Source organism: Melospiza georgiana, chromosome 19, assembly GCF_028018845.1.
Source record: "Melospiza georgiana isolate bMelGeo1 chromosome 19, bMelGeo1.pri, whole genome shotgun sequence".
In the NCBI taxonomy this organism is placed as follows: Eukaryota; Metazoa; Chordata; class Aves; order Passeriformes; family Passerellidae; genus Melospiza; species Melospiza georgiana.
The window spans coordinates 8,815,131-8,840,864 of NC_080448.1; the positions used below are offsets into that span (position 1 = coordinate 8,815,131).

The 25,734-nt window shown below is 42.0% G+C and overlaps 1 protein-coding gene across 1 annotated transcript; it reads left to right on the forward strand.

The window, feature by feature from the left end:
* Positions 1-178: 178 nt before the first annotated feature.
* Positions 179-23,088, forward strand: RPA1 (replication protein A1). The gene is made up of 17 exons (XM_058037689.1): positions 179-261; positions 574-621; positions 879-957; positions 1,476-1,584; positions 2,411-2,499; positions 7,077-7,160; positions 8,354-8,486; positions 9,456-9,558; positions 10,671-10,739; positions 10,880-11,072; positions 12,156-12,295; positions 13,898-14,046; positions 15,322-15,454; positions 16,726-16,902; positions 18,224-18,331; positions 21,615-21,701; positions 22,074-23,088. The coding sequence occupies exons 1-17, from the start codon at positions 229-231 to the stop codon at positions 22,269-22,271; spliced, it is 1,932 nt and encodes a 643-aa protein (XP_057893672.1). The 5' UTR covers positions 179-228; the 3' UTR covers positions 22,272-23,088.
* The last annotated feature ends 2,646 nt before the right edge of the window (positions 23,089-25,734 follow it).

The following is a 25,734-nucleotide window of genomic DNA, read 5'->3' on the forward strand; positions in this document are numbered from 1 at the left end:
ACCATGGCGGCGCCCACAGCGTCCCTGCACGGAACCCCGCGGCACTTCCGCCGTACAGCACCGGGGGGCCAATAGCGGCGCCGAGCTGGCGGGGCACGCCCGGCGTGGCGTGAGGCGGCGCCGGAAGGAGGCGGTGGCGGCAGCGGCGGCGGGAGGATTTGGCGGCAGCGGCGGGAGGATTTGGCGGCAGTGGCGGGAGGATTTGGCGGCAGTGGCGGACGCGGCACCATGAGCGTGCGGCTGAGCGAAGGGGCCATCGCGGTGAGCGGCTCGGAGTGGGCTGGCATGGACCTGGTCGTTGTCAGGGTGGGAGGTGAAAGCCGGGCCTGGGCACCGGGTCCGGCCCGGTCCCGAGGGGAGAAGCAGGCCCGGAGCGGGGCCTGGTCCCGGGGGGGTGTCCTGGCTGCACCCGCGTCCCTGGCTCTTCCACAGGTGTTCCTCCTCAGCTCTTTGGCTGCAGCCCTTCATAGGTTGGGCCGATGGTCTCGGACATCCGAGCTCATTCTGGTTCGGTCGCTGCGGGTGGCGAGGCGTTCCGGTAACGTTTCCTGAGCGTCTCTTTCGTTTCTGCAGGCCATAATGCAAGGGGAGGAGGTCTCCAAGCCCGTGCTGCAAGTCATCGTGAGTACCGTCCCTTCCCTCGGTGGCTGCATGTGGGGTCCTGAGTGCAGCCAGACTTTCCTCTGCAGAGAAGCCGAGCAAGGCTGCTCTATTTTTAGTTCTCTTAATTTTGTTTTACATTACTTGGGCTATGCCGTTGATATTAGTGTAAAAAAAGACGAGTAGATAAGTCACTTGTTGTTAATGTCAGTTTCTGTTTTTGAGAAGTTTCTGAACAAGTGTGGACTGACAGCCTGGTTGGTTTTTTTCCCCTGCAGAATACACGGGCTATTGCCACAGGAACTGGGCCCCCACGTTACAGAGTGCTGATGAGTGATGGGGTGAACACCCTCTCCTGTGAGTATGGCACGCTGCAGTGAGATTTTTCTAAGTTTGGAGATGCTAAGGGTTGTTAAATTCCTAGTCTGGTGAATGGATGCAAAGTGCTGAAATAAATATTGAGGTGGAATGTGGTTTTTCACTGGGCCACAGACTCTGAAGTATGCAACTGCTTTTTGTCATTTAGGTGAAATCTTTGACTTTTGGAACTTTGTGAAAAATAAGCAATCAACTCGCTAGAGGATATAATGAAAATACAGAAACCTATACATGTAATATTGATTTAAAAGTAGTTTAACCTAATCTTTTTCTTAGCTTTTTGATATACAATCATTCTAGCTATCACTGCACTCTGACATGTGGGGAATAAATACAGCATAGTTTATGGCCAGTTGTGGTGACTTCTTAGCAGTTGCACTGTTTTCTTTGTCAAGTTGGAGACCCAGTGTAATATTTGACTGGCTGGAAAAGGTGTGGTAGCCCCTTTTAAAGCTGGCATTGTGAATTATCTCAATATTTTCCTTCTGCTCCTGCAGCTTTCATGTTGGCAACACAGCTGAACTCCCTGGTGGAAGAGGAACGCTTGTCAGCCCGGTGTGTTTGCCAGGTTAACAGATTCATTGTCAACAGCCTGAAAGATGGAAGGTATTTGTGATAATCTTTAAGTTCAGCCCTACAGAAAGGCAGCTGCACCAGTGGGGACTCTGTGCTTTGTGACTAAGCAGAGGCCAAGTGCTTTTGGTTGGGATTATGTGACAATACTCAGGCTTTAGGATGTGAGGGGGAAAGTCCACAGCACCAGTGACAGAAGAAATAAATTGCAGAATGTGACTCTGGTGGGATCAGATGTATCTGGTACAGTGATTTAGTAATATAAAGTTTCCAGTTGCAATACTCCAACTCCAGCTGGAATACTCCAAATACTTGCACAAAGCTTCCTTAAAATTATCTGCTGTTGGAAAGAAACAATAAAGGTATCTTGTTACTTAGATGTTGTGGAATCTGGTCTTTTGTTAAAATTTGAAGAAATGAGAGGAAAATTTGAGGGAATAGGATACTTCAAAATAAGAAGAGATCCAGGTGAAACTGTAACAGAAAAACTGTGTATATGTCTAGCAGGGTATGAACTATTCTTTTTATTCTGGGAAGAAGACAACAGCTTTTGAAGCAGGAAATAAAAATCTGGTATGGTTTAGCTACTTTCAAAACACAATGGTTTCCCAAGCTATTTTTGGTGCCTGTTCAGGCCTGTCCTTGATGCAGTGATATGAAGTGTCCTTGATATTGTTTCAAGCTTACTTGTCCCTCAAGAGAGGGCTTAGTTGACAGTGGAAAGCTTTTGTCTCCCAGATTCTTCATCCAAAGAATCAGCCTCTTAATGCTTGGCTTCCTCACCTGCTGCAGAGGATATCCAGAGATGGGAGTTGCAGAGGGGGTGAAATCTTTGTTTGCTGTCTGTTCTGTGTTGCAGGAGAGTGGTGATCCTGATGGATGTGAATGTCCTGCACACTGCTGATCAGGTTGGTGGGCCCATAGGCAATCCCCAGCCATACAGTGAGGGTGAGTAGCTGTAAGTAAATACTTTTCTGCCACCTCAGAGCCTTTCAGCTTCTCTCTTTCACTTGAAAAAAAAAAAAAAAAAGCAGGCAGACACGTTCAGGTTTTTTTTTTATGCCTGGAATGAGGAAGTCCAGATCTTGAAAATCCTTTTTGTTCATGTCACACAAACTGGGGTGTCTTCCTGTTTTAATAAATAAACTCTGCACCATGGCTGGAGCTTGAGTCTCTCCATGGTGTTTGGAGCCTCCATCCCTTATAACCTTGACAGGTTTTTATTGTAGTGAGTGGTCTCTACCTCGAGTTCCAGTAAGTAAACGGAAGTGATTTTATGTCTCCTCATAATGAGTAATCAAATAGATTCTAATTTCTCCTGTCTGGAGAGAAACAGGAGGAGGAAGATGGAATAATGATCTGTAAAAGTCTAAGATGGCATAGAGGGGATGAATAAAGAATGATGAATCTCTCTCTCTCTTTTCTATGTTCCTTTGATGCTCTTTAGCTCTCGTGTTGTCAGGCAGTGGTTGTAAAACAAAGGCTGCACCACACCCCTAAACTGCACACTTAAATGATGGAACTTGTGGAGGTAGGTGCCAAAAATTGGCACAGGTTCAAAAAGCAATTAGATGTGAAAGAGAAATCCATTAAAGGCTGTTAAACATAACAATACATCCTCTGCATGAATGTTAGGTGCAGGAAGCACTAAAACTTAGATTGTTCCAAGTACATAGATGAGAGACTGGTATGAAAACAGGAGAGCACAGAATTCCCTAAGCACCCATTCCTACCATGCCCAGCTGAAAAAGGACTGAGGCACTGGCTGGACCTTAATCTGACCTGCCATTAATCCCTTTGGATCTGTTATGTTGCATAAATAACTGTGTTCTTCACTTTTGTGTGCTGAGCTTGCAGTTCTCATGCACATGGTTTTTTAAATTAAAACATTTTTCCCTCTGAGAATGTTAAAAAGTCTGTGCTGCTCTTCCAATTCTGATCTTTTAAAAAGGAGGGAGAATAATAAGCACTTAAAGAAAATATTTGAACGGCTCTGTCAGTGATGTATACACAGATAATGGCTGGAATTTAATAGCAAACAGCTCTTCCTGAAGATATTTTTTTATATCCTGAGAGAAGTGGACTAATATATTTTTATTACTAAGGGACCACGCATTAGTGGCAAGAGTTTTCTGTAGAACAGTTGGGACAAACAGTGGTGTTAGGTACATTGCTCTTCTGGTTAAAAATCTATTCTGTTGCAAAGGCAAAGACATCTTTCTTCATTAACTTTTTCCAAGGGAATTAAGAGGGGCGTATGTTAAATGAGCCTAAAGAATCCTTTGTTCCTTTGATAGTTACTTAGCTAATTGCTGTTTAAAAAATGTGTTGACATCTCAGATTTTATGGTTTAATCCCACAGTTGCTGTAGAGACCAAGACTTTCAGAATAGCTACTGAGCAGACTGTTTTGTGCCTTTCTCCCATTTCCCTGCTTATGTGATACAAGAGCTTGTGAACTATAGTGTTTTTCAGTTATATTGTTGCTTAGAAACCACTGAGAACGTGGTATCTGACAGAATTGAGCTGAAAATATACCTTTAACTATAAATTCTGGTAAAATTACCATTACTTTGATCAAAGTTGTGTTCTTCATTTGGACTTACAAAAATACTCTGCAGTGAAGGTTTCAAATCTAAACTCTTTTGGAGATGTTACAGGTCTGTGGTCATAATATGTGTGGGCTTGCACTAGGTAAAAGATGCCAAAAAAGATGTGATGTGTATTTCATTTTAACACTGATCTTATTCTGACGACTTCATACCCTTTTATTTGATACTAAATAAAGTTTCTGATACAGAAGATGGTAATAGTTTAGATTAGGTAAGCTTAACCCAGCCTTGCTGCTCTGCAAGCTGCAAGATTTGTCATGAAGGCCTTGATGAAATGGCAGAGGTGTGTATTTTAAATTGCATATTCCTTTAAATTCCTGTATATATTAAGAAATTGTATTTTTTGAGGGACACTCAGCTAATGCAAAATGAGCATCTTAAATGTACTTGGTGGTTTCTGTTTAAAAAAAAAGGGTTCTGGTATTTTAAAAATGTATCTTTTAGCCCTACTTTTGGTTTTCCCTGAAACACAGATCTCAGACTGCCAGACCTAGGATTAAGGAATATTCTTTCTCAGGCTGTAATAGCACAGTGGGACCCAGGGGGGTGAGAAGCTGGCTTTTGGCCACTTTACATGGGAGCAGTAGGTGGTTAATCTGCCTAACAAGGAAGCTGGAGACACAATCTTCTTATTACAAATCATAAAAACTTTTCAGGCAGCCTCTCATAATAGTATTGAAAATTAAGACTGAGCAGTTGAGTTCTTGTTGAAGACTGGATGGTTGTGTTATTACTGTCGTTAATCTCATTCAAATTACTCTGATGCTGGACTTCCTTTTCACTTTGACAATGACTTGCTACTTATGTTTAACTCCTGTCATTAATCTTTCCATGTTGAGATGTTTATGTACTTGCACATTCACTTGAACTCCTTCCTCTTGCCCTTCCCACTGCTGTGATTTAGGGGTGTGTTGTTTCAAAGTGCTTTTTTTTCCCCTTCTCTCCCTTCCCTGCTGCTCAGTTCTGGGGCAGGTCTTGTGTCATGGCACTGTGGCAAAACCTCTTGGTGACAAATTATTGGGAGCTGAGGGTTCCTGTTACACAGTTATTGCCTTTGAGTGGGCTGGGGGGGGCAGCTGCAGGCAAAGGTCTTGGGTTTACCTAATCTACCACACACAGCAGAAATGTGAGCAGGTATTTCAGCTGCTTTTTTCACCTCCTGCTAATAAAAACGAACAGCAAAAACCAGGCAGCCTCCTCGGTTTTCTGAGCACTTTAAGTGATCTGTAGGCCACCAGCCACCAAAAATCACAGTTTAGGAGTCCCTAGGCTCTGCAAGCGAGAAAATTGGAGAGATATTTCTGCTACTTCTGTATTTGAACACATGCACAGATGTGTGAATTTATTCTTACTCTGTTGAGAAACACTTGGCTGTGGGTAGGCAGCCATTAAAATGTGAATTTGTGTTTCATAACGCACACGTGTTCCAATGGATGTGGTGGTCTTGGGTTTGGTTTTCAGTGGAGTTTTTTTTTTTTTTAAATCACAAATTCCTACAGAAAGAAACATATTTGGAACAAAAGCAATAAGGAAACCTCTTGCTGCTTCATACCCACATTCTGTTCCTCCTGAATATTCCTCCCCTGACCAGACATATTTTTCTCTTAATGCGTCTTGTTGGGTTTTTTCCCACCTTCCCTTGCACAAAATGAGTTTGGGTGTGGAGTGCTGACCCTCTGAGCACCTGAGGCCACGGAGCAAGGGGGAGACCTGGCTCCTCCATCTAGTGGAACCTGCAGTAAATGCACATTTTGCAGTTTGACGTCACGCTGTTGCCAGGGAGACTGTCACCAGTTCACCGATGTGACTCTGCTGCGGCAACTTGGAGATTGGGGTTGGTGCAAGGACCTGGATTTTGGATTAAAAATAACCAGAGGGTTGCCTCTGGAGACTCCACCACATCAGGCAACACCTCACTGGGATCTCCTTGTGTTGCTTCTGCTCCTTTCCTGTAGTTTGGTGCCATCCCTCTGTCCTGGGATTCTCTGCTTTTGTTCCTGGTGGTGCTCTCCATGCTTGGTCTGACCTTCTTTTCCACTTTCTCTGAGCATCTTCCTCCTCAGATCCCAAATCACAGGGATTTTGCCTGCTCAGGCCTAGGTCTCCCTACAAAGCAAGACCTTAAGGATTAGTTGTGTCCAAAAGGACAAAAATGTTGGATATTTTCTCATCTAGAAGCAAATTACATTGTAAAGGAATTCAAATTTTTGAATGGTAGATTAGTCTTTTAATGGACTTTTGCTTTAGATATGCCTGTCTGCTCTTTGCCTTGTAATTTATCATTAATTTAGAGCAAGTAAAAGTCCTGAAATCTAAAAAATGGACACTTCTTACTATGGCATCACTTTGCTCCCTAAGCAATTTACTGCTGTGTGCCAAGAGGAGCCCTGGTGAATTCTGAAGTGATGGCTCCATCGCCTCCACATTAAACATCTTCATATTTCAGAAATAAAACGCAGCAGGTGTTTTCTTTGTCCTGGGTTAACTTCAGATTTGACTTTACCCAGTGGATTTTTGGCCCTTTCTGAGTGATGAGACAGAATTCTCTACAGGTTTTTTTTATCATAGCTCTTAGGTAGGAGCAGAAACTACCTGTCAGAGCAATAGCAGCTGATAAACACTGAAAAGTTGTCAAGATTACTTCAGGGCTGTCCTTTTAAATCACCATCAGCCCTGAGTTCTTTCCAAGTAGAAAGCAGTTGCTTGAGGAAAGAGATCTGACTGGAATTCCTTCATGGTAGTGTTCAACAGATGCCTGGCTGCTCCTGTGTCTTAAATACCTGGAGTTTGGCATGGTCTGTGTGGGTTTATTATTTTATTATTTCTTTTTTTGCATGCAAGTCTTATTTCCTAAAAGGGTACTTTTAATTGATGTGCTCCCTACTCTATGGTCTCTTTCCATTTTAATTACCAGGACAAGGGCAACGTTCTGCAGCTCCAGCAGGAAACCCAGCAGCCAGCAAACCACAGCAGCAAAATGGCAATTTGTCTGGAGCAGGTAAGAGTCATGCTGGGCAGGAATTCTGATATGTGATCAGTGAGAAACTACAGATTCAGTTTAAATAAAATCCTTTCTTTAGTGATGTTGCACAAGAAACTCTCCATTGAGGAGTAACTCATAGCTAGACAAGGTGAATTCTCTCTAGAGAACTGGTTATAAAAGGGGGGGAAATTTGTCCCTTTTCCTCCCCAAATGGAAAAAAGCCCAAAAACCCCAACTTTATTCAGTTTACACTGCATTCTTGAAACAGTGCTCTGTGGACACCCAGATTAGGCTGCAGTTTGGAGCTGGCCACCAACTCTGTGTGTTACCAGTGCTGAGATGGAGGCCAAACATTTTTTAGGCAATACACTGAAATTATTTGATAGTACATCTAGAAATCTGTTTTTTTGATCAAGATTTCAGTGAGATATTGGAAGATGCAGTCAATTTAAATGTCAGCCTGTAGACTTTTTTTTTTAGCTAAAAAGTTGTCAATCCTAATTCTTGGTGCTGCTTTAACTTGTCTGTATTCTTTACCCCTGTGTTTAGGAAGGATTTTTAAATAGTAAAATTTTGACATTTGCTTAGAAACTTGCAGCAGAAAACAAGCTTCTCCTTCCTTGCTTAAAGTTGATCACAAGAGTTTTTTTGCATATACATTGACAAGTTTGAGTTTAGAATTACCAGTATCACTTTATGTTAAAAAACTGTTTGTAGGGTGTTTTTCCTTAGTTGTTCCCCCAAGTGGTGTCTTGTTCCAACACTTCCCATCCCTGGAAGTGTTCAAGGATGGGGTTCTGGATAAAGTTGTTTGTGGAAGGTGTCCCTGTCCTTGTCAGGGGGTTGGAATGATTCCCTTTTAACCCAAACCACCCTGTAATTCTGTTATTTTAGAGGATTTACTGCTAAACAGTTGTTTGCCACTTAAACTCTGTTCAAGTGGTTGACTCTGGACACATCTCCACTTAAGTGCAAGCACTCTAAAAGGTCTGAGAGTGTCTCTTCTGCAGCATTTTGCAGCCTAGAAAACACTTGTGACCAAGAGCAGAAATGATGCAAGAAGCTCCAAGCCCCTCTGTGGTGCCCACGTGGCACAGGGTGTTCCCTCCCCATGCCATGGTGGCAAAGTTCTGCACCCTGAGTTGGTTTTAACCTGATTTTTGTGTGTGAGGCTGAAATCCTCTCTGCTCTGTTGTGGTTTTTGGAAGGTCCTGCTGCTCCCAAGTACCACGCTCCCTCCCACCAGTTTGGAAAAGCGAGTGCTCCCAGTGCCCTGAAGACACCTGGGGGGTCTCAGATCAAAGTGGTGCCCATTGCCAGCTTGAATCCATACCAGTCCAAGTGAGTCCTTGTGGTTTGCCAGGCCTTTTGTTCATCTCACAGGCATGGAGGAACAATAGCTTTGTTGTGATTTTCTGTGTGTGAGTCTCTGTCAAATAATTCATTGAGTTCTTTGGATTTTATTGGTGAAGTTTAAACAAACCAACCCAACAGCAACCACAAAACCACCCAGAGAAAGAAGCAGAAAACCTTCCACAGAAACACTGGTGGGTTTTGTTTTGTTTTTATGGGGTTTTGTTTTCTTGTTGTTGTTTTGGGTTTTTGTTTAGGGTTTTGTTTTCTGATATTTTTTCCTGTGGAGAAGGGTGTTCTTTCTTTTTTTTTATCTTTTTAAATTGCATCAACACTCTTAACAATCTGAGATTTGCTTTGCCATTGTCTTGGTGCAGCTGCCCTGCTGAGCTTGATAGGTTTTTAATATTTTAGTTGAAAATCGATTGACTTGTCTGGGTTTTTTTTTTCCTAAAGCAACCTTCTTTTTGGTAACTTAATGACAAAACAGCTCAGTAAGCTATTCACTTCAGCTACTGAGCTGTTGAAAAGCATGAGGATGTAATTATTTAGTGAATGACATTTTTAAGTTATGCAAACTGATTTGATTACCCAAGTTAAATGCGAATCCTATAATTGAGCTCTTGAGTTCTGGCGTGGCTTTTCAGAGCAGGCAAACTGCTGTGTGAGAAATGTACCCTAGAAGAGTAAAAGATTTGGGGCCTGCTTCTGTGCAGAAGGATTGTTCACTATTATTATCATACTGGATGTTTTATGGCTGCTTTGTTGCCTTCTCTACAACTTTGTGTCTTTAATGGTCTAGGCCATTAAAACAGAAAGCAAAGAGTTGCGGAGGTGCAGTGGGAAAGATTCTGGCTTTTAAACAGTCACATTCCAGTTCCAAAGGTTTGCCAAGCCAGTCTCTTCTTTAAACAGATGCAAAGAGATGCAGAGCAGTGATTTCTTGAATGATTTCAGGTGGACCATTTGTGCTCGTGTTACCCAAAAAGGTCAGATCCGCACGTGGAGCAACTCTCGTGGGGAAGGAAAGCTCTTTTCCATAGAGCTGGTTGATGAAAGTGTAAGTGTCATATGTGGAGACAAAGATAATGTATGCCAGATGCTGATGAACCTTTCATAAAGACAGAATAGAGGAAATAAAGTGCATTTTTCGGAAATGATTTTTTTTATTACAACTGAAACTTGTATCCCTGCATTCATTAAGTTGCACATCAACGTGCCAGTTTTTATCCAGAATGAAGTCTTAAATGTGCAGCATTGCTGATTATTTTTCATCAAAGTCTATAGTGTGTGACTGGATTTTTGCAGCTTCAAAATAGAGTTGTTTATGCAAACTGACAACCTAATACTGAAGGTTGTGGTGGTTTCCTGTAGATTGAGAGTGACATCTCCTCCTGGCTGAGCTACACCTTACAAAACAGGGAGTGAGAGGAGCATTACCTCCAAGTTACAAGCTTTCAATTTTCATGAGGAAATTGGAGTACAAATTATTGTAACACTGAGAAATTTCCTTTGTGGTTTGTTTGGGGAATGGTATCTGGTTAATCTAACTGAACTTGCAGTTTGTCAGACCTCTTATCAAATTACAGCCTTCTGTCGTGAAAACAAACAAGATTCTGCTAGATTATATTGAGTGTAAAATGTGAGGTTAATAATGTAACATGTTGTCACCAGGCATTTGTTTTCTCTGCATAGTGTCTATATTCTTATTTTTTTTTTTAAACAATGTTTATATCTAGTGAGGGTATAATTGTTATTAATTCTTACTTATAGACATATCTGAGTGGGAGCCATCACAATATACTGTGTGCTAACTTGTGGAGCTGTGGGGTGTATTTGAATTTTATTCCATCACTGCCAGTTTTTCTGGCATTTTCAGAGGTGTCTCTATGATGGATGCAGTTCTTATGCATTTTATTCTGAAGCTGTAGATGTACTAATGAGACTTGAATATGAGGTTTGATTGTCAGGTGTAGAATATGTCATTTTAGCTCTAACTACAGATGTGAAGAGAATGTTTGTTTGTTTCTCACACGCCTGGAGCTACCCTAGCAGACCCCACTGTCTCTGCAGGACTGCTACCACTTAAGATTGCAAAGATTTTATTTTTTTTTTTTTAATCTTTTTCCGTGCCAAATTTCACTTCTGACCAGCTCCCCTATTTTCCTGCAGGGTGAGATTAGAGCTACTGCATTCAACGATCAAGCAGACAAGTTCTTTCCACTCATTGAATTGAACAAGGTATGGTAGCTTTGTGCTTTCTTAGACTGACAGGAGCTGGAAAAGAGGAACTTGAGCCTAGCAAGGATTTTTAAAGGTGAACACAATCTATTTTCCCTCACTGCTGATAATACCCCCTGTTTCATTGCTTTCTCCTGTAGGTATATTATTTTACCAAAGGCAATTTGAAGACTGCTAACAAGCAATATACAGCTGTTAAGAATGACTACGAGATTACATTCACTAATGAGACTTCAGTTGTGCCCTGTGATGATGCCCAGCATCTTCCATCTGTTCAGTTTGATTTTGTATCCATCTCTGACTTGGAGAACACGCCCAAAGACTCGATTGTTGGTCAGTCAAAAGTAGAAAAATGGCAAATTTTAAAGCTTTGAAGTTTGATTTTTGTGTCCTGAATTCTGGGCAGGTAGTGAGCTTCGAGTGTTGTGATCTCTTAATTGCAGTCATCCAGTGATGGTTGCCATTAAAAATTCCTCAGGCAGTTTTCCTGTTAAGATGATTTTGCCTGTTTTCTAACAATATATAACAATTATTCCTCAAACTTGTGCTTCAAACTGAAGACAGTAGGTGATAGTTGTTTATTGTACTGTGATCGCTGTTTTCCACAGAAAAAGGCTGAAAGAAAAAATGCCCTTGCTCAGCATGTGTGCATTTCATACCTTCTGTGGTCTTGCTTTCTTTCACTATCTAATTATCTCTGTAGTGATTTTGGCATAATTCATTGCATCCAAGTCCAAGTTGCATGACTGTTTTGGCTTGCTTTATGAAGTATTGGAGGTTTGTTTTTCTGTAATTCGTTGGGCAGAGTACTCCGGAAAAAATCAGAGGCTTGGGTGGGGGCGAGGGTTCTCAGGTTTCAGAGGCACAAGATGCCTGTGATTCAGAGACATTCAGCTGGGAATTTTAAAGGTAGATGGGAAATATCAAAAGTGGTGTATTTTTAGGGACTGCACAGGGGATTGCTTTAGCTCTTGCCACCTGAGCATGCAGACTTGTTAAAGTTGCAACTTGTAATTGCAGAGTTAGGTGGAGGCACGAGCCAGTTGTTTCATTGTGTTACAGTCACTTTGAAGGCTCTTGCTTGTGCTTTAACAGCAAGTGTGTTACATGATCAGGACTGAAGTCCTTTGACAGAATGTGATGGGGAAAGATAGTACAATGCCTTGATCTCTCTAATGTGGTGAGGCTTGCATTCATGAATATCTTAATGACTGCGTCAACAAAATTAAAGCACTGAAGAGTTCTGTAGTGGAACATTCCTACCATAATACACTTAATTTCCATATCAGATTTCATTTCAATAGGGAGCTGGGATACAAGGTAAAAATCTGACAGTAGGTTTGAATTCTTCTCTTGTGATCTTGTGTTCTCCAATTGTGACCCTTTGAGTAGCTCTAAATTGTAACTGTTTCTTAGATGTAATTGGAATTTGCAAGAGCTACGAAGATGTCACTAAAATTACAGTGAAAGCTAACAATAGGGAGGTTTCAAAGAGGAACGTGCATCTGATGGATACATCAGGGAAACTGGTGACAGCTACACTGTGGGGAAATGAGGTATGTGCTCTCTTACCTGCTTTTACAAAGCTTCCTTGGTGTAAGGCTAGGCAGTGCTGTTATCACCTGAGATGGGCACAGCACTGCCACAGCACTGGGTGTCCAAGGATCAGGGGCCAAGAGAAGGTGAAAGACTGTCTGCTTGCATTCAGGTGTGATGTTCCTAACCTTTCCCTGACAAACTGCTGACATGATCTGACTAATGTGTTCTGAACAACTGCAGACATTATGTCTCAAGCCAAAATACTGAAAGTAACGGGCTCCAGGTTTAGGAAAGGGTGTGAGCTGCAGTTTGATGATGGAAAAGCCTGGTGGCTATGGCTGTCTCAAATAAGATGAATTTTATTTGTAGGTGGGATACATATTACCCCTAATGAGCAGGTTGAGAGGCTCTGTCTCAGGCTGGGAGTTTAAAGCATCAGAGCCTTGGAAGTGGAAGTTTGAACAGTTGCAGTAAACTGTTTCCTTATCTTTTTAACAGGCTACTTTGTTTTCCACTGTTGTTATAGATACTTAGGGATTTATGTGGCAGTCTATAAAATGGGAGTGATCCTGCCAGCTTGACAGTGATGCTTTATGGCTAAATGATCAAGTGCACTGATACTGTAGGTACCTAAACACCATTAACCATCTGCTGATACAGATGAAGTAAACTGAAGTTCAGTATTGCAAAGCCTTAAGATTGAACTAGGTTATAATAGGAGAGACTACTGGTATACAATTCCTGGCATAACTCTTCCAGCAGAGATCAGGGTCTGCATTTTGCAAAGTTAAATCTGTTTGCTTGCTTGTAGAATAGAAATATCAATAAGCATTGAGGGGGAGTGATGTATGGCTTGCAGCTGGCACAGTTGGGGTCAGAATCTGGATGTCCTTTACAGCAGTCACTGCCATGACTGCTGGGATGTGTTTTCTGTTCTTTTTGCATCTCATGGGTACAGTAAGTGCTACTGCAACTCCAGCTCATTTGTTATCTTCAAGTACATGATCCTCCCCTTGCTTGCTGAGTGGTGTGGGGTCCATAAAATCTTTACCTTTCAAACCCTCTCTCATGCCATGAGGTTCTTTGTTAGTGTCAGACTACTCAGGTGATGGCAGTTGAACAACATTAGAGCAGCTTTATGACATAAAAAACAGAAGATGGAAAGTTGACTAAAAATGTTTGGTCAGCACGGCTGCACTTTTGTGTAAGTGGTAGTAAGATGGACATGATTGGCTCAGTGAAGCTGAGTGAGTTGTTTCATCTCCTGAGGAGTCTGATATGAACAATTAATTTTGTTTGCATTCCCATAACACATCTCCCTTCCTAAAATCCTGCTGTAAAGCTGCTGACAGAGGGGACCAGTCCTTTCTAACAAACCCGTGGTGTGATTTAAGGATTCTCTGGTTCCCCAGGAAACAGGGTGTTAGGATTGCACAGAAAATTGTCACCTATCTTTGCTTAAACTCCTAATGACACCACTCAAACCCTTACCTTTTAGATACAGTGGGGCAGTTTGATTCAGGTCTGGTCTCTTGTCATGATCTGTGAATTATGACCACAAGTTCAGAGCCTTTCCTGTAACTGTGCTGCTGCTGCTCTCTGGTTTTTCACACATGCAGGCTGAACAGTTTGATGGCTCCAGACAACCTGTGATTGCCATCAAAGGAGCCCGTGTCTCTGACTTTGGTGGCAGAAGCCTGTCTGTCCTGTCCTCCAGCACAGTTGTCATCAACCCTGATAGCCCAGAGGCTTTCAAGCTCCGAGGATGGTAGGAATGTGTTTATTTTGCTTTGTTTCAGCCTCCTGCAGAGTATTTGTTTTATTTTGTTTCTCTGTGCTTGAGCAGTGTGTGTAGCACTGAGGGAAGGTGGCAGAGGCTATGGCTTCCAGAGCTGCAGAAGCTTCTCTGGCTTGCAAGCCCTAGAGCCTGGAAGGCTGTCCTTCTTAAGTTGTCCAATTCAAAAAACTTTTAATTCCATGACAGACCTTGAAAAATTGAAATCGGGCTAGTGCATGCTGACCCAAAGCCTTGGAAGGCAGCATGAAATCAGGCTTGACCAGCTCTACTTTCTGAGGCTTGATCTGAGAGAATGGTATTTTTTTCCCACAGGCTTTTCCATTGTGTGGAATCTGATACACAGTTAGTGTGGAGGGACTGTTTGACATCTCTCAGTGTCTAGTTCTTGCCAGATATTTTTCAGATAGCAAAATAACTCTTTTATTGTCAGCAAAACAAAGCGATTTCATTGTTGCTTCTCCTGCAAGGAGCTGTTAAATTGTCTGTTGTAAGTATGAATGTGGTGAGATGTGGTGTGTGTGTGTGTGAAGAGGGTTAAGTGCCAACAGCATCAGACTTGTGAATCCTGAGTCTTCAGATTCCAGTTACATCACCCAAATGTGGATGAAATAAATGGCATCCTCCATTTGTCATTGAGCTCTCCATACTTCACAGGCTTGTTGGAGATAAAATTGATTGTGGGTCTGAGCTATTACTGTCACACTTTAATTAAGCTCAATCTTGGAGCCTCGTTGGTGTGTTTGTGAAATCACAAAGCCCATCACAACGGGAATGCAGTGCAACCTTTTGCTGAAGAGCTCTGCTTTCTGATTTTAACAGAGGAAGCATAATCTTTTCAATGTTATTTGCTTTTCCTTTCAAAGCTGCTGCGAAGATAATGGTACCATGTAATTTAATTTTAATTATGGAAATATCTGATGCCCTTAAATCTTGTTATCTGCCAGCCTCTAAGAAGTGTGCAGTGCGTGGTTTGACCACTAGCTGGCAAACAAATTGCAGTTATATAGAACAAAGCTGTCCTCCTTTTGTGGGTTTATAAAATACTGTGCTAATTAAGTCAGACTATTAACTTATTCTGAAATGCTATTTTTGTTTGCAATATACACATATTACTGTAATTGTTTCCTTTGCAATCATTGATAAAAAATCCCTCATGTATCGAGCACATGAAAATAAACGTAAGCTTTTGATAAGTCTGTGTGGTCTGCTCTCCAAAAATAGAAGTGCACATCTCTGTGGTTGCAGGTTTGACTCTGAGGGGCAGCTTCTGGAATGTACCTCCATCTCTGATGTGAGGGGTGGGCCAGCAGCTGGAGCAAATACCAACTGGAAAACTTTGTTTGAAGCCAAATCTGAGAACTTGGGACAAGGAGATAAGGTAAGGCATGGCCACTCAGTGCAAGCTTTGTGTATTGGGGAGAAAATAAAAAGCAAGGCTTTGTGCAGATATTCTTCTTATTCAAGTATTGAGCAGTAGGTGTTTACTGTCTTGGAATTTATGCTATTAATTAATATTATTGTTTTTCAAATAAATTCAAGCTTGTTGCTGATGTTGCAACATGATATTTTGTTTGCAAGAGAATTCTAAGCCCTGTGTAAATGAAGGGAGGATGTTTTTACCCCAAAGATGTTCAAAGAGACAGCACTGAGTGTTCTAGGAGAAACAGGTGCATTAGGAGGAAGTGGTTTTCAAGGGTGCACACTTGGTCAATAAAAAAGCTGGTAATAAACCCCAGGTCCTTGGCTTTTCATTCCAGAAACCTCTCTAGGCTTATGCTGGTTTTTTGTTTTTTGTTGTGGGGTTTTTTTGGGTTCTATTTTGTTTGATGTTTTAGTTTGGTTGTTTTGTTTTGTGGAGTTTTTTTGGGGGGTTTTTGAGGTTGTTTTTTTTTTTTTTTTTGTCTCGGACTTAAATGCTATGCTGTTTGGGATATACAAGACTTTCTATCATTGGAAAAAAAACCCTTTAAAATCATAGGATGGTTTGGGTTGGAAGGGACCATACTTCTTTCCAAACCCCTTATCATGGGCAGGGATGCCACCCCTTAGATAAGGTTGCTCAGTCCCATCCAGCCTAGCTCTGAACACTTTCTCTTTACCTGAAATTCAGCTATTTTCTGTGACAATTTTTGTCCATGTTTCTTAAGCAACCTCTATTTTTCTGCTGAAAGACTTGACCGTGGTCTTAAACCATTATGATGATTATTTTAGTGTGGTGAGTGGGTATTTTGTTCTGTAGGCTATAGTTTAATCAAATGCTTATCTGTAACACTACACAATAGGCTTTCTGTTTTTTGTATTGGTTCCTGAAAGAAGCGTAGGAAAGTGCAGAATCTTAATCCTGTGAAAAAGTGCAGATTTGAACAGACACAATGGAGAATCAAATATGCTTTATCTAAAGAAGACCTAGCAATTGGAGTTTCCTGCAATGGAAACACAAAATAATCTTGCTGTAGGGGCTTTATTAACATAATGGAAGCCTAAAAATTATTGCAACAGAGGGGTTGATTTACAGTTTCCCAGTAATCCATAGCTGTTAAGCTTTCTAATCCTAAATATCCAAGTATGGTTGCCTTGCTTTTGTAGTTAATTCAGAATGGGGGAAACATTGAGTATTTTGAGGCTAACGTTGCACACTCGCTCTGGCAGGCAGATTATTTTAGCTGTGTGGGCACCATTGTACATCTGCGCAAGGAGAACTGCATGTACCAGGCGTGTCCCTCCCAGGATTGCAACAAGAAGGTGATAGACCAGCAGAACGGCCTTTACCGCTGCGAGAAGTGCGACCGCGAATTCCCCAACTTCAAGTACCGCCTGATGCTCCTGGTGAGTACCCGGATCACATTTCAGGGCGTTCCCTGCCACGTTCCCAGCACAACCCAAGCAGGAAATCTTTTGAGGATGCTGTTTGTCTGTCTGTGCTGCAGCCCTGTGAGTTACAGGGTGTTTAGCTGTTTAGTGTGCTGTACCTGAGTGAGGGATGTTTCATTGAGCTGATTAGCAGTTTGTTTTCCTAGTGCTCCAATTAAAAGCTTTTCTCTTTGCCAAAAAGTTGCTGCTAGCTCAGTTGGTTCTGGTTTCCAAGTGTACTATGCAGTGCAGAATACAGATGGCCCCCGCCTCTTCAGTAGTGAAGATAAACTGAAGTAAAATGGCATTTCTGGAGAGCAGTAATTGCACTTTTACAGCTGCTACCTATATTTAGTACAGGTTTTTTTTGGTAGGTATTGTTCTGCCTCGTGCTTTAATGGAGTCTGCTTTAGAAAGTTGTCTGGGGATTATTATTGTGATGCCCACTTACACCATAGGCATTGAACTTTCTCATGTTTTACATTATAAATTAGAGTTGTATCTGCTTTTTAGAAATGCTCTGCCAGGTGGGCATGCAGAGAGAAGGGAACTATCCCTGCAGCCTTCTTAAAACACAAACTGCTTCTGAATAATTTTTATCTGATAACTTCTAGGAATGCATGAACTGCTTTGCATAGCAGAGTCATTCTTGTAGAATATAAAGAGGATGCTGAGGGTGCACTCAAGGCCTTCAGAGCAGTGTCTCCCATTTCCTCATTCCTAATTGTCAAAGCAGCCAGGAAATGCATGTGAGGCTGGAAATTGATCTTTTAACTAAACCAATCTAAACCAATGTTTTCATTGATCTTTTAACTTTTAACTATCTTTGAGTGTTTTGATAGTTTCCTTGTAACATAACGTAATGTTCCATGAGTTTATGCTCAAGTACTCAGGTATGTGCAAAGTAAATTCAGTTTGCAGAGCTGCTGCTGTTCCCTTTGGTGGTTGTTGTTCTGGGATACCCGTTCCTGCTCTTCAGTGGCAGCAGGAACACAGCTGAGCATCCATCAGTGTTTTCCTGCCATGATCTTGTTGGCCTTGCCCTGTGGTTCAATCTACTGCCAGAGTTAACTTGTGTTAAGTTATGGACATTCTGTGGAGCTTAAAAAAGGTGGGAAGTCACTTCTTTCCACCCACAGTGATTGAAGGGACACACAGGTCAGGCTCTGAGAGTTAACTGGGAATTTAAAACTCTTTATAGCTTTGAGATACATTTTTTTTCTTTTGTGTTGTCTTCTTTCTGGAGGAAAAGGCAACTGGAAGAAATAACCTTTTGGGTTTTGTTGTTGTATTCTAGGTGACCATTGCAGACTGTCTGGAATATCAGTGGGTGACTTGTTTTCAAGACACAGCAGAATTCATTCTTGGCCAAAATGCAGCTTTTCTGGGAGAACTGAAGGAAAAGGTCAGTCAATTAGCTTGTTGTATTTTTACTGTTTGCCTTGAACTGTTTCATTCATCCTCTGTTGGGCTGCCTTCAGATTTTTTGGTGTTTTCTTTGATCCTTCTGGTAAGGAAATATTCTTGTAATGTTTTGAAGGCAGCTCTGGCAAAGATGTAAGGTTTGTGTGGAGCACCAGTGCTGATCCACCAGAGCATGGTCTGATATTTGTGTATGAATGAACAGCAAATGTGGCACAGGCCACGGGTTTTGGGGCATGTTCATGTACTTGCTGTGAGAATTAACACCATTGAAAACACATAAAAATAATGCCATATGAAAGAAAGGGATGTTCTGTTTCATTTGTCAAGGATTTGATTTGCCCTTTCTCTGGGTGATAGGCCAGCTCAGCCCAAGGTTGTCCTCCAGATGTTGGCCTTCAGCATCTTTAACAAGTTCACAAATCATTGCTTCTCCCTAGCCTGAAGTTCTTGGCAGGGACTTGTTTACTCTCCTCAGGATTATTTTCCACAGGCCATCTGCCTGAGGAACAGAGATTTGCCTGCTTTCCCCCATAGTTTGCTCCCACAGTCAGTCTGTCTCCCCCTGAGCTCTTTTGGCTGCTGAAAGCTGCAGCTCAGCCTGTCCTCATCACCTGGACCTGCAGAGGCAGCTGCTCACCCCAGGCTTGTGCCACAGCCTTTGTGGGACTGACAGCTTTCACAGTGTTGGCTCCTGTTGAAAACACAGCCTGTTTTATCATTGTACCTAGACTGGAAGAATCTGAAAAAAAAAAATAGTTTAGCAACGAGTACTGACAACATTACCCCTAATGTGTTCCAAAAATTTGTTTACAAAATCAAAAAGTTCTAGAACACTTTGTATGTATCTTTGTTAAGTGGGCAGGAAGCTTTTTGAACTGATGTGTGTGAGCCCACTTTTGAAGGCTCTTTTTTTCCCCCCCACCAAATATCATCAGAATTTTGTGGGTCTCACAAAAGCCACAATTTGTAAAACAGGTCATTGGCAGAGGTGCTGAATTGATCTTTCTGTGCAGATTAGAACAATTTTTAAGGTTTTAAGTCATTAGACACTAACAGGCAGCATTATCTTCCCTTTTGTCACTCTGTGCTTTTCTACTGCCTTTGTCTTTCTTCCAACCAAAATAATCTTTTCCTGTTTTTTTTTTTTTTTTTTTTTTTTTTAACTTGTGTACTGTATAAAAAACTGTGTGGCTTTGTTTTGTTTTTAAATGATGATGTGGAATGCATGATAAGTTCTTGAATTGCATATGAGCCTTGCTGTGCTCCCAGGCTAAGGCTGGTTGATTCCAGGGCTCCACAGATATCCCAGTTGTTGGTTAACCCCTTGCTTGGCTGTGGGAGGGAAATGGAGCAGGAGGCGTTGTTGAGGCTGTTGTGCCTTGAGACACTGTTGTAGACCTCTGTTTCTACAAAGCAGGGCTGTTTATCCTGTAATATGGAATGATTTTTGGAGATTTTCTGCGCTCTGGCTGTCGGAGGTGAAGGGTACAAAGGTTGTGGTGTGGCATGCTGAGTTTTTGTGGCATTACAAAGACTGGCCACCTCTGTTCTGTAGGAAGATGTCTAGCTGGGGGGATTCTAATTAGATGTGCTTGCACTTTTGCATTTCCATTCTCAGACTTTCTTAACCTATCAATATTTTCTTATTTCAGCCGTGCTTAATCTCTGCTAGAGTTTAAACAAAATTTCTTAAGTCGCTTTTAATGCTGAAGATACCTGGGTGGGGAAGGAGAGACAGCAGATCCTATGTACCAGTACAAACATGTAATGTCTTTTGAAGAGCTGCCTAATGGAAATGGCTGAGGATAGAAAATGGAACATAATATGGAGTGAGCCCTTGAGCAGGAATGCTTTGTGTTCCAGGAGAAATTGGTTTTGATTTGACACTTTTATGAGCCTTTAAAAATGGTACTCGATGCATTTGCAGCAAGCTTTTCTTAGTGGTTTTTCTCTGATAGAGCTGATGCAGTGTCTTGTGAAGTTGGTGGGAGTCTTTTCAGTGCTCACAGTATGGATGGAGTTCATGTACAGCCTGTGACCACGCTAAGCACAGATACATGTGCCAGGTTTTTCATCTGCCTCTCGCCTGTGCTTGTTAGATACCAAAGGAGCTAATGTGGGGTAGCAGTGGCTGCTATGCTGAGGGCATTTTCAACTCACTAATGGTTAGCACAGTTTGTGACAGAGCTGCAGAGAGGAGCTAAATGCTTTATTAAGCGAGTTTTCTTATCCTCTAATCCATAAGATGGCCAAAGGAAGGGGTTTTAATATTCAGGAGGGATATGCTTAAATTCTGTAATCTGTGAACCTAGCTGCTCCTGTTCACCTCCATTTGTTGTGCTTTTCTAAACCCTAGGAGGATGACTGTGTAGTGTAAAATAGTGCTGCACACAGTGAAAAACAGCAGATGTAACACTTGGAATGTGAGTGGAACTGGGGTGGATTCAATTCCAGATCAGATGCTCTGTCTGCTGCTGGAGTGACTGATCAAGTCAAGTGCATCTGGTAGATAAATGCATTAATAATTACTTGTCAGTATCATCAGGGAGATGCAGGATCTTTTTTGAATGTCAGCAAAGGTTTTTACGACTCATATTTTTACAAAAATAAACTTTTTTTTTCCACAGTCTCCACGACTTGCCTGCTCCTTTTCTACTGTTTTGACAAATTGTCTATTAGAAATGATGATGATGATGTTTAGTGTTCATATGGTAATTAGAAGCTGCTTATGTTATAAATATGACACAGTCTTCTCATGGTTATTAAAACACGTTCAAAACATGGATCTGATTTTTTTATAGAACATTCTCTCAAACAGGCCTGTGTCAGGATGGGAAAGATTCATGCAGCTTTGATGGATAAGCAGAAAACCAGAATGCCTAATAAGGCAATTAATAAGGAAATAGTTAACTCTGTCAGTGTTTGTGATCACAGCACAACACCAGAATTAGCCTTAGCCAGCTTGGCAGCTCCTGAAGATTTGTAGTATTTTTGTTCCTTACACCTGGTTGAAGATTCAGTGCAATTGTATGTTCCTTTGTTTAAGCAGCTAAAAAGTTGTCACCTTTTTTATTTTAAAAACCTTTGAATTATGGGTTTGGCATCTAAAATGTGATGATGGAACACTCAGCTCTGTCTGTGTGGGCCAGGTAGTTCCAGTGTTTTTGCCAGCCTCCCCAAAAGCTGAGCTGTTCTCAAAGTTCATGGCTCTAGTGGGAGCCTGGAGTGTCTGCAGCTGATCCCTGTCTTTGTCCTTCCCTCAGAACGAGCAGGCTTTTGAAGAAGTGTTCCAGAATGCAAACTTCAACACCTACGAGTTCAGGATCCGGGTGAAACTGGAGACTTACAACGTAAGTGTTGCCCAAAAGGCAAATAATGTAACTTGTGGCTTTTGTAGCTCAGCTTGTCTCCATAGGAGGCGACTTCCTCCTCTTATGTTTGTGGGGAGAGGTTTGCCTTGCTCACAGAGAACAGAAGATTCCAGAGATCACACAAATACGTTCAATCTTGAGCACTGAAGGAGGGATCCTTGCTGCTCCCTCTCAGGCTCATCAAGAGTGGCTGGTTTCACATGAAAACAACATGCCAGCTCTGGGAGGTCGTGTTGGCACTCCCAGCTAACCCAGATAGCATGAGCAGTAAGTTACTGGGGCAGAAGGATGTTGGAATCAATGCCTGGAGTGCTTCATGTTCTTTTACATGCTAAAATTTCTCTTTTGCAGGACGAGTCTCGTATTAAGGCCACAGCGCTGGACGTCAAACCCGTGAACTACAGAGAATACAGCAAGAGGTTGATTGCCAACATCAGGAGGAATGCTCAGCTGGGAAGAGGAGGCCAGTGCTGGCTGCTTGAGCCTAGAATTCCCAGGAAAAACTCGATAGATAACGTTACATTGACATTTCCCCCACCTTGTGTGTGACAATTGGGCAATAGTTACACCCAGCATAGTGAGTGAGGTGATTTTTGCAATTCTCTGGAGATGTGCTCTGGGAGGTAAGAGTGAACTGTGATGGCCACCACTTTGTAGCCTGTTGTGGTCTGTTAAACTCTGACAGAGCTGAAGAGGAATCTCTAGACAGATTGCCAAGGACTTTAGACAAACCACCGAGAATGTCTGAAGTAACTTTGCTCTTTTCCTATATGTAAAGCTGAATTATATAACCATTTTGTCTTCTTTGCAAGGGAGTAGTGACAACCTTGACACTTTGACTTGTTCAGCAGAGGGCAGGAGGAGCAGTGTCACAGAGCTTTCAGATCTGGACAAAAGAGAACAGGTCTATTAGTACAAGTTAGTTCCCTTCCATAGAATTCAAAGGCTTTCACTTTCCACAGGTGCCATGCAGTTGTTAATGCTTGGAATGGCAATATGGTAGAATTATTAATCAAAGACATATCTCTTATATCTGAAGAATATCCTTCCTTCAGGGTTTAATAGACTGAGTCAGATGGGTCTGATATTAATCAAAATTGTCTCTTCTGAGGAAGGCAGATAAGCATTGACTCTCCATCCCCCAGGGAAATCCAGGCAACTACAAAGCATTGCTTTAGTTTTCTCTTCAATTAATACTATGGATTTCTGACTGATTTTTTTTTTTTGGCTCACAGTTCCTGCCTATACATGTTTTGTATGTTTGTATGTTGAGTTTCTTTGGTTTTATTTGTAATGATGTTAATCAGAAAGAGGTCTTTAAGTGGGGGGTGCATTGTTTCAATAAACACTGTTTAATTCCTGTGTACTGAATTTTGCTTTCTTTGAACACCAAAGACTTCTCATTACTGGAAAGCAATTAATTAGCTTTCATAATAAGCATTCACTTGGGGGAGATGTTACCTTATTACAAACTCTAAGGTTAGACTGAAGAATGGAGACTTCCTTGCCTGATGTTAACAGCATGGAAATGCAGTGATATTTTCACCATTTCTGTGCCTGAGAATGCTGATGAGCTGGCACTTCTGGGATTTTTATTGACGTTTACACAGCAGTCTAAAACTAACCAGGCTTTGAGATTTGTTCAGACATAGAGCTAGTACAGAAAACAGTAATTATGCTACTGGGCTTTTCAGTCAGCAGAGCATGCTAGCTCTGTGTGCTCCTAATCACATTAATTATGTGTTCCCTGGCTGCAGCTCACAGCTTGGCATTTGCTGCACAGCTCCAAGCATCCAGGCAGTGCTGCAGTGGGGCTCTGGTGGCAGAAGTGAGATTTATTTATTTTTTTTGCTCTGTAGAGCACAGTTTCTTAGTGTATTCAGTTGGTGCCCTTTATTCCTTGTGATTTCCTGTTTGTCATCTCAAGTCTTGGTGTTTAAGTACTGTAAATGTCATTTCCATTGATGGACATGAAGCACATTATTCTGGGCCCATTAATTGCAAACACAACCTCTTCTTTTTTGGATTCTGAGGATCATGACTGGGTTTCTTCTGCTGATGTCTTGCATTTTTTTTATTGAAGTATTTGTTTCCTCTGACCTTGCTTATAAAGCATTGACTAGAAAATTACAGTCTTCAGCACAGTTCTGGATTGACAAATGGTAGGTTAGTGGTGATTATCCATCTTTCCACTCTGCTAACCAGTCTTTTACTACTGCTCCCTTCCTATCCCTCCTACCCAATTTTAGGAAACTGGGAACAAGTGGTGGAAGTGCACAATGTTCCTTGAGGCTCATTTCCAATTCCTGGGCCCATCCTTTTACACCAGGAAGTTTTTATGGGTGTTGTTTTTGGCAGGTGTGCTGCTCTGAGTGTGGCACAGCTGCCTCTGCTGGGGCAGCTCCTTCTCCCAGGGGGAATTGCTGCACTTCCACCTTGCTGGGTTTGCTGTGCCATCAGCCAGAGCACTAGAGATGCAGGGTATCAATGCTCGAGAGCATTAAGATATCTTACAGGATCAGCTGAATGACCTTGAGAACTGGAACAGAAAATCAACTTAAAACAGTTTGTGTGAAAAGCCATTTATTTGAGGACTAATAAAAAACAACCTTCTGCTCTAAAGTGGATGCTCATTAGTGACTGAAGAGTTGGAGGGTTTTAATCATGCTTTAATCAGCTAGTATATGATAAAAACATCAAGCTATGTGAGGCAAGGTATTTCTAGTGTAGCTATACAAGTGCCACAGCATTATATAAGCCTCTGCTGTGAGATCTCATCTCGAATGCTATGTACAGCTCTGGCCTGCAATGTGGAGAGGCAAAAAAGAAACTCAGCTGGGGCGAGTACAGAGGAGGACTACACTGCTGAGTAGGAGAATGAGGATCTTTTTTAGGAGGGGCCTGGAAGAGCTAATATAGCAGAATGAATCCTGAGAGGGGCATATGATTACCCACTTACATAAAAGATAAATGCCTCTCTCTATCTTGCCTTCCTTCTCCTGATCATAGGCTGGGACTGCTGAAAGTAACTGGTTAATAAATTGTTTGTTAATCCCAGGGAAGTGAGGGCAAGGAAGCTGTGGAGGTGTCTCCATTCTCCTTCCACCTCACTGCTGGCTGGCCACATCCATCCAAACCCTGCAGCCACTGGCAGGAGCTGTGGAAAACTTCACAAAGGCTCTGGGCTCTCCTGACTATGCTAATTAAGTGGACTCACAATGCTAATTTGGATTATTGGCAAACTAGCCTGTGCCTTCCTTCCCCTCATCATAAATTTCCCCTGCTGCCACCCAGGTTATTCTGCATGGCTTCAGCCATTACCTGGCCCTGAATATGTATTTGCTCAATGGAAATGATTCTGGAATTGTTCATAACTAGATCTCTGTGAGGTGAGGATTCCTGTGGCTACTCTTGTTTTGCTTTAAATTAAATGTACACAGCAGAGATGAAGCTGAGAGGCTGCTGGTTTGGAAACAGGCAGGTGCCAAGGCAATTACACGAGAACATCAAGTTGTGCATGGCTGGGGGAAGATCTGGAGCGTGCTCTGCCAGGCCATGTTCAGGTAGTTTTGCTGTTTGTCTTAATTCCCTCTGGTGGGATTGAGCTGTGTTTTCACCAGGTGTGAATTTTAAATGAGTTGTTAGTGACCCTTTACGAGTCCCTGGAGGGGAGATTCTGTTCGAGCCAGGCTGAGTTTTTAAGATGCATCAGGTGGTTTGTTGTTTGTTTGTTTGGGGGGTTTTTTTTTGTCCCAGAAGTCAAGCTTGTGGCAGCAATACATTCTCAGAGGCGTTGTAAGGAATAAATGGTGGTGGTGGATGGATCAGGAGTGAGTGGCTGCTCTGTGCTGTGTTTGTGCTCTGCCTGGCAGCTGGGATGAGTGAGCGTGTGTGGGCTCTGTGTTCCAGCACCATGGGATTGTCCTTTTAGTGCAACCGGGGTGAGAGTGGAAGCTGCTGAGTCTGATCTTTTCATTCCTAATTCCTGGTGATATTTACATTTGCTGCCCAA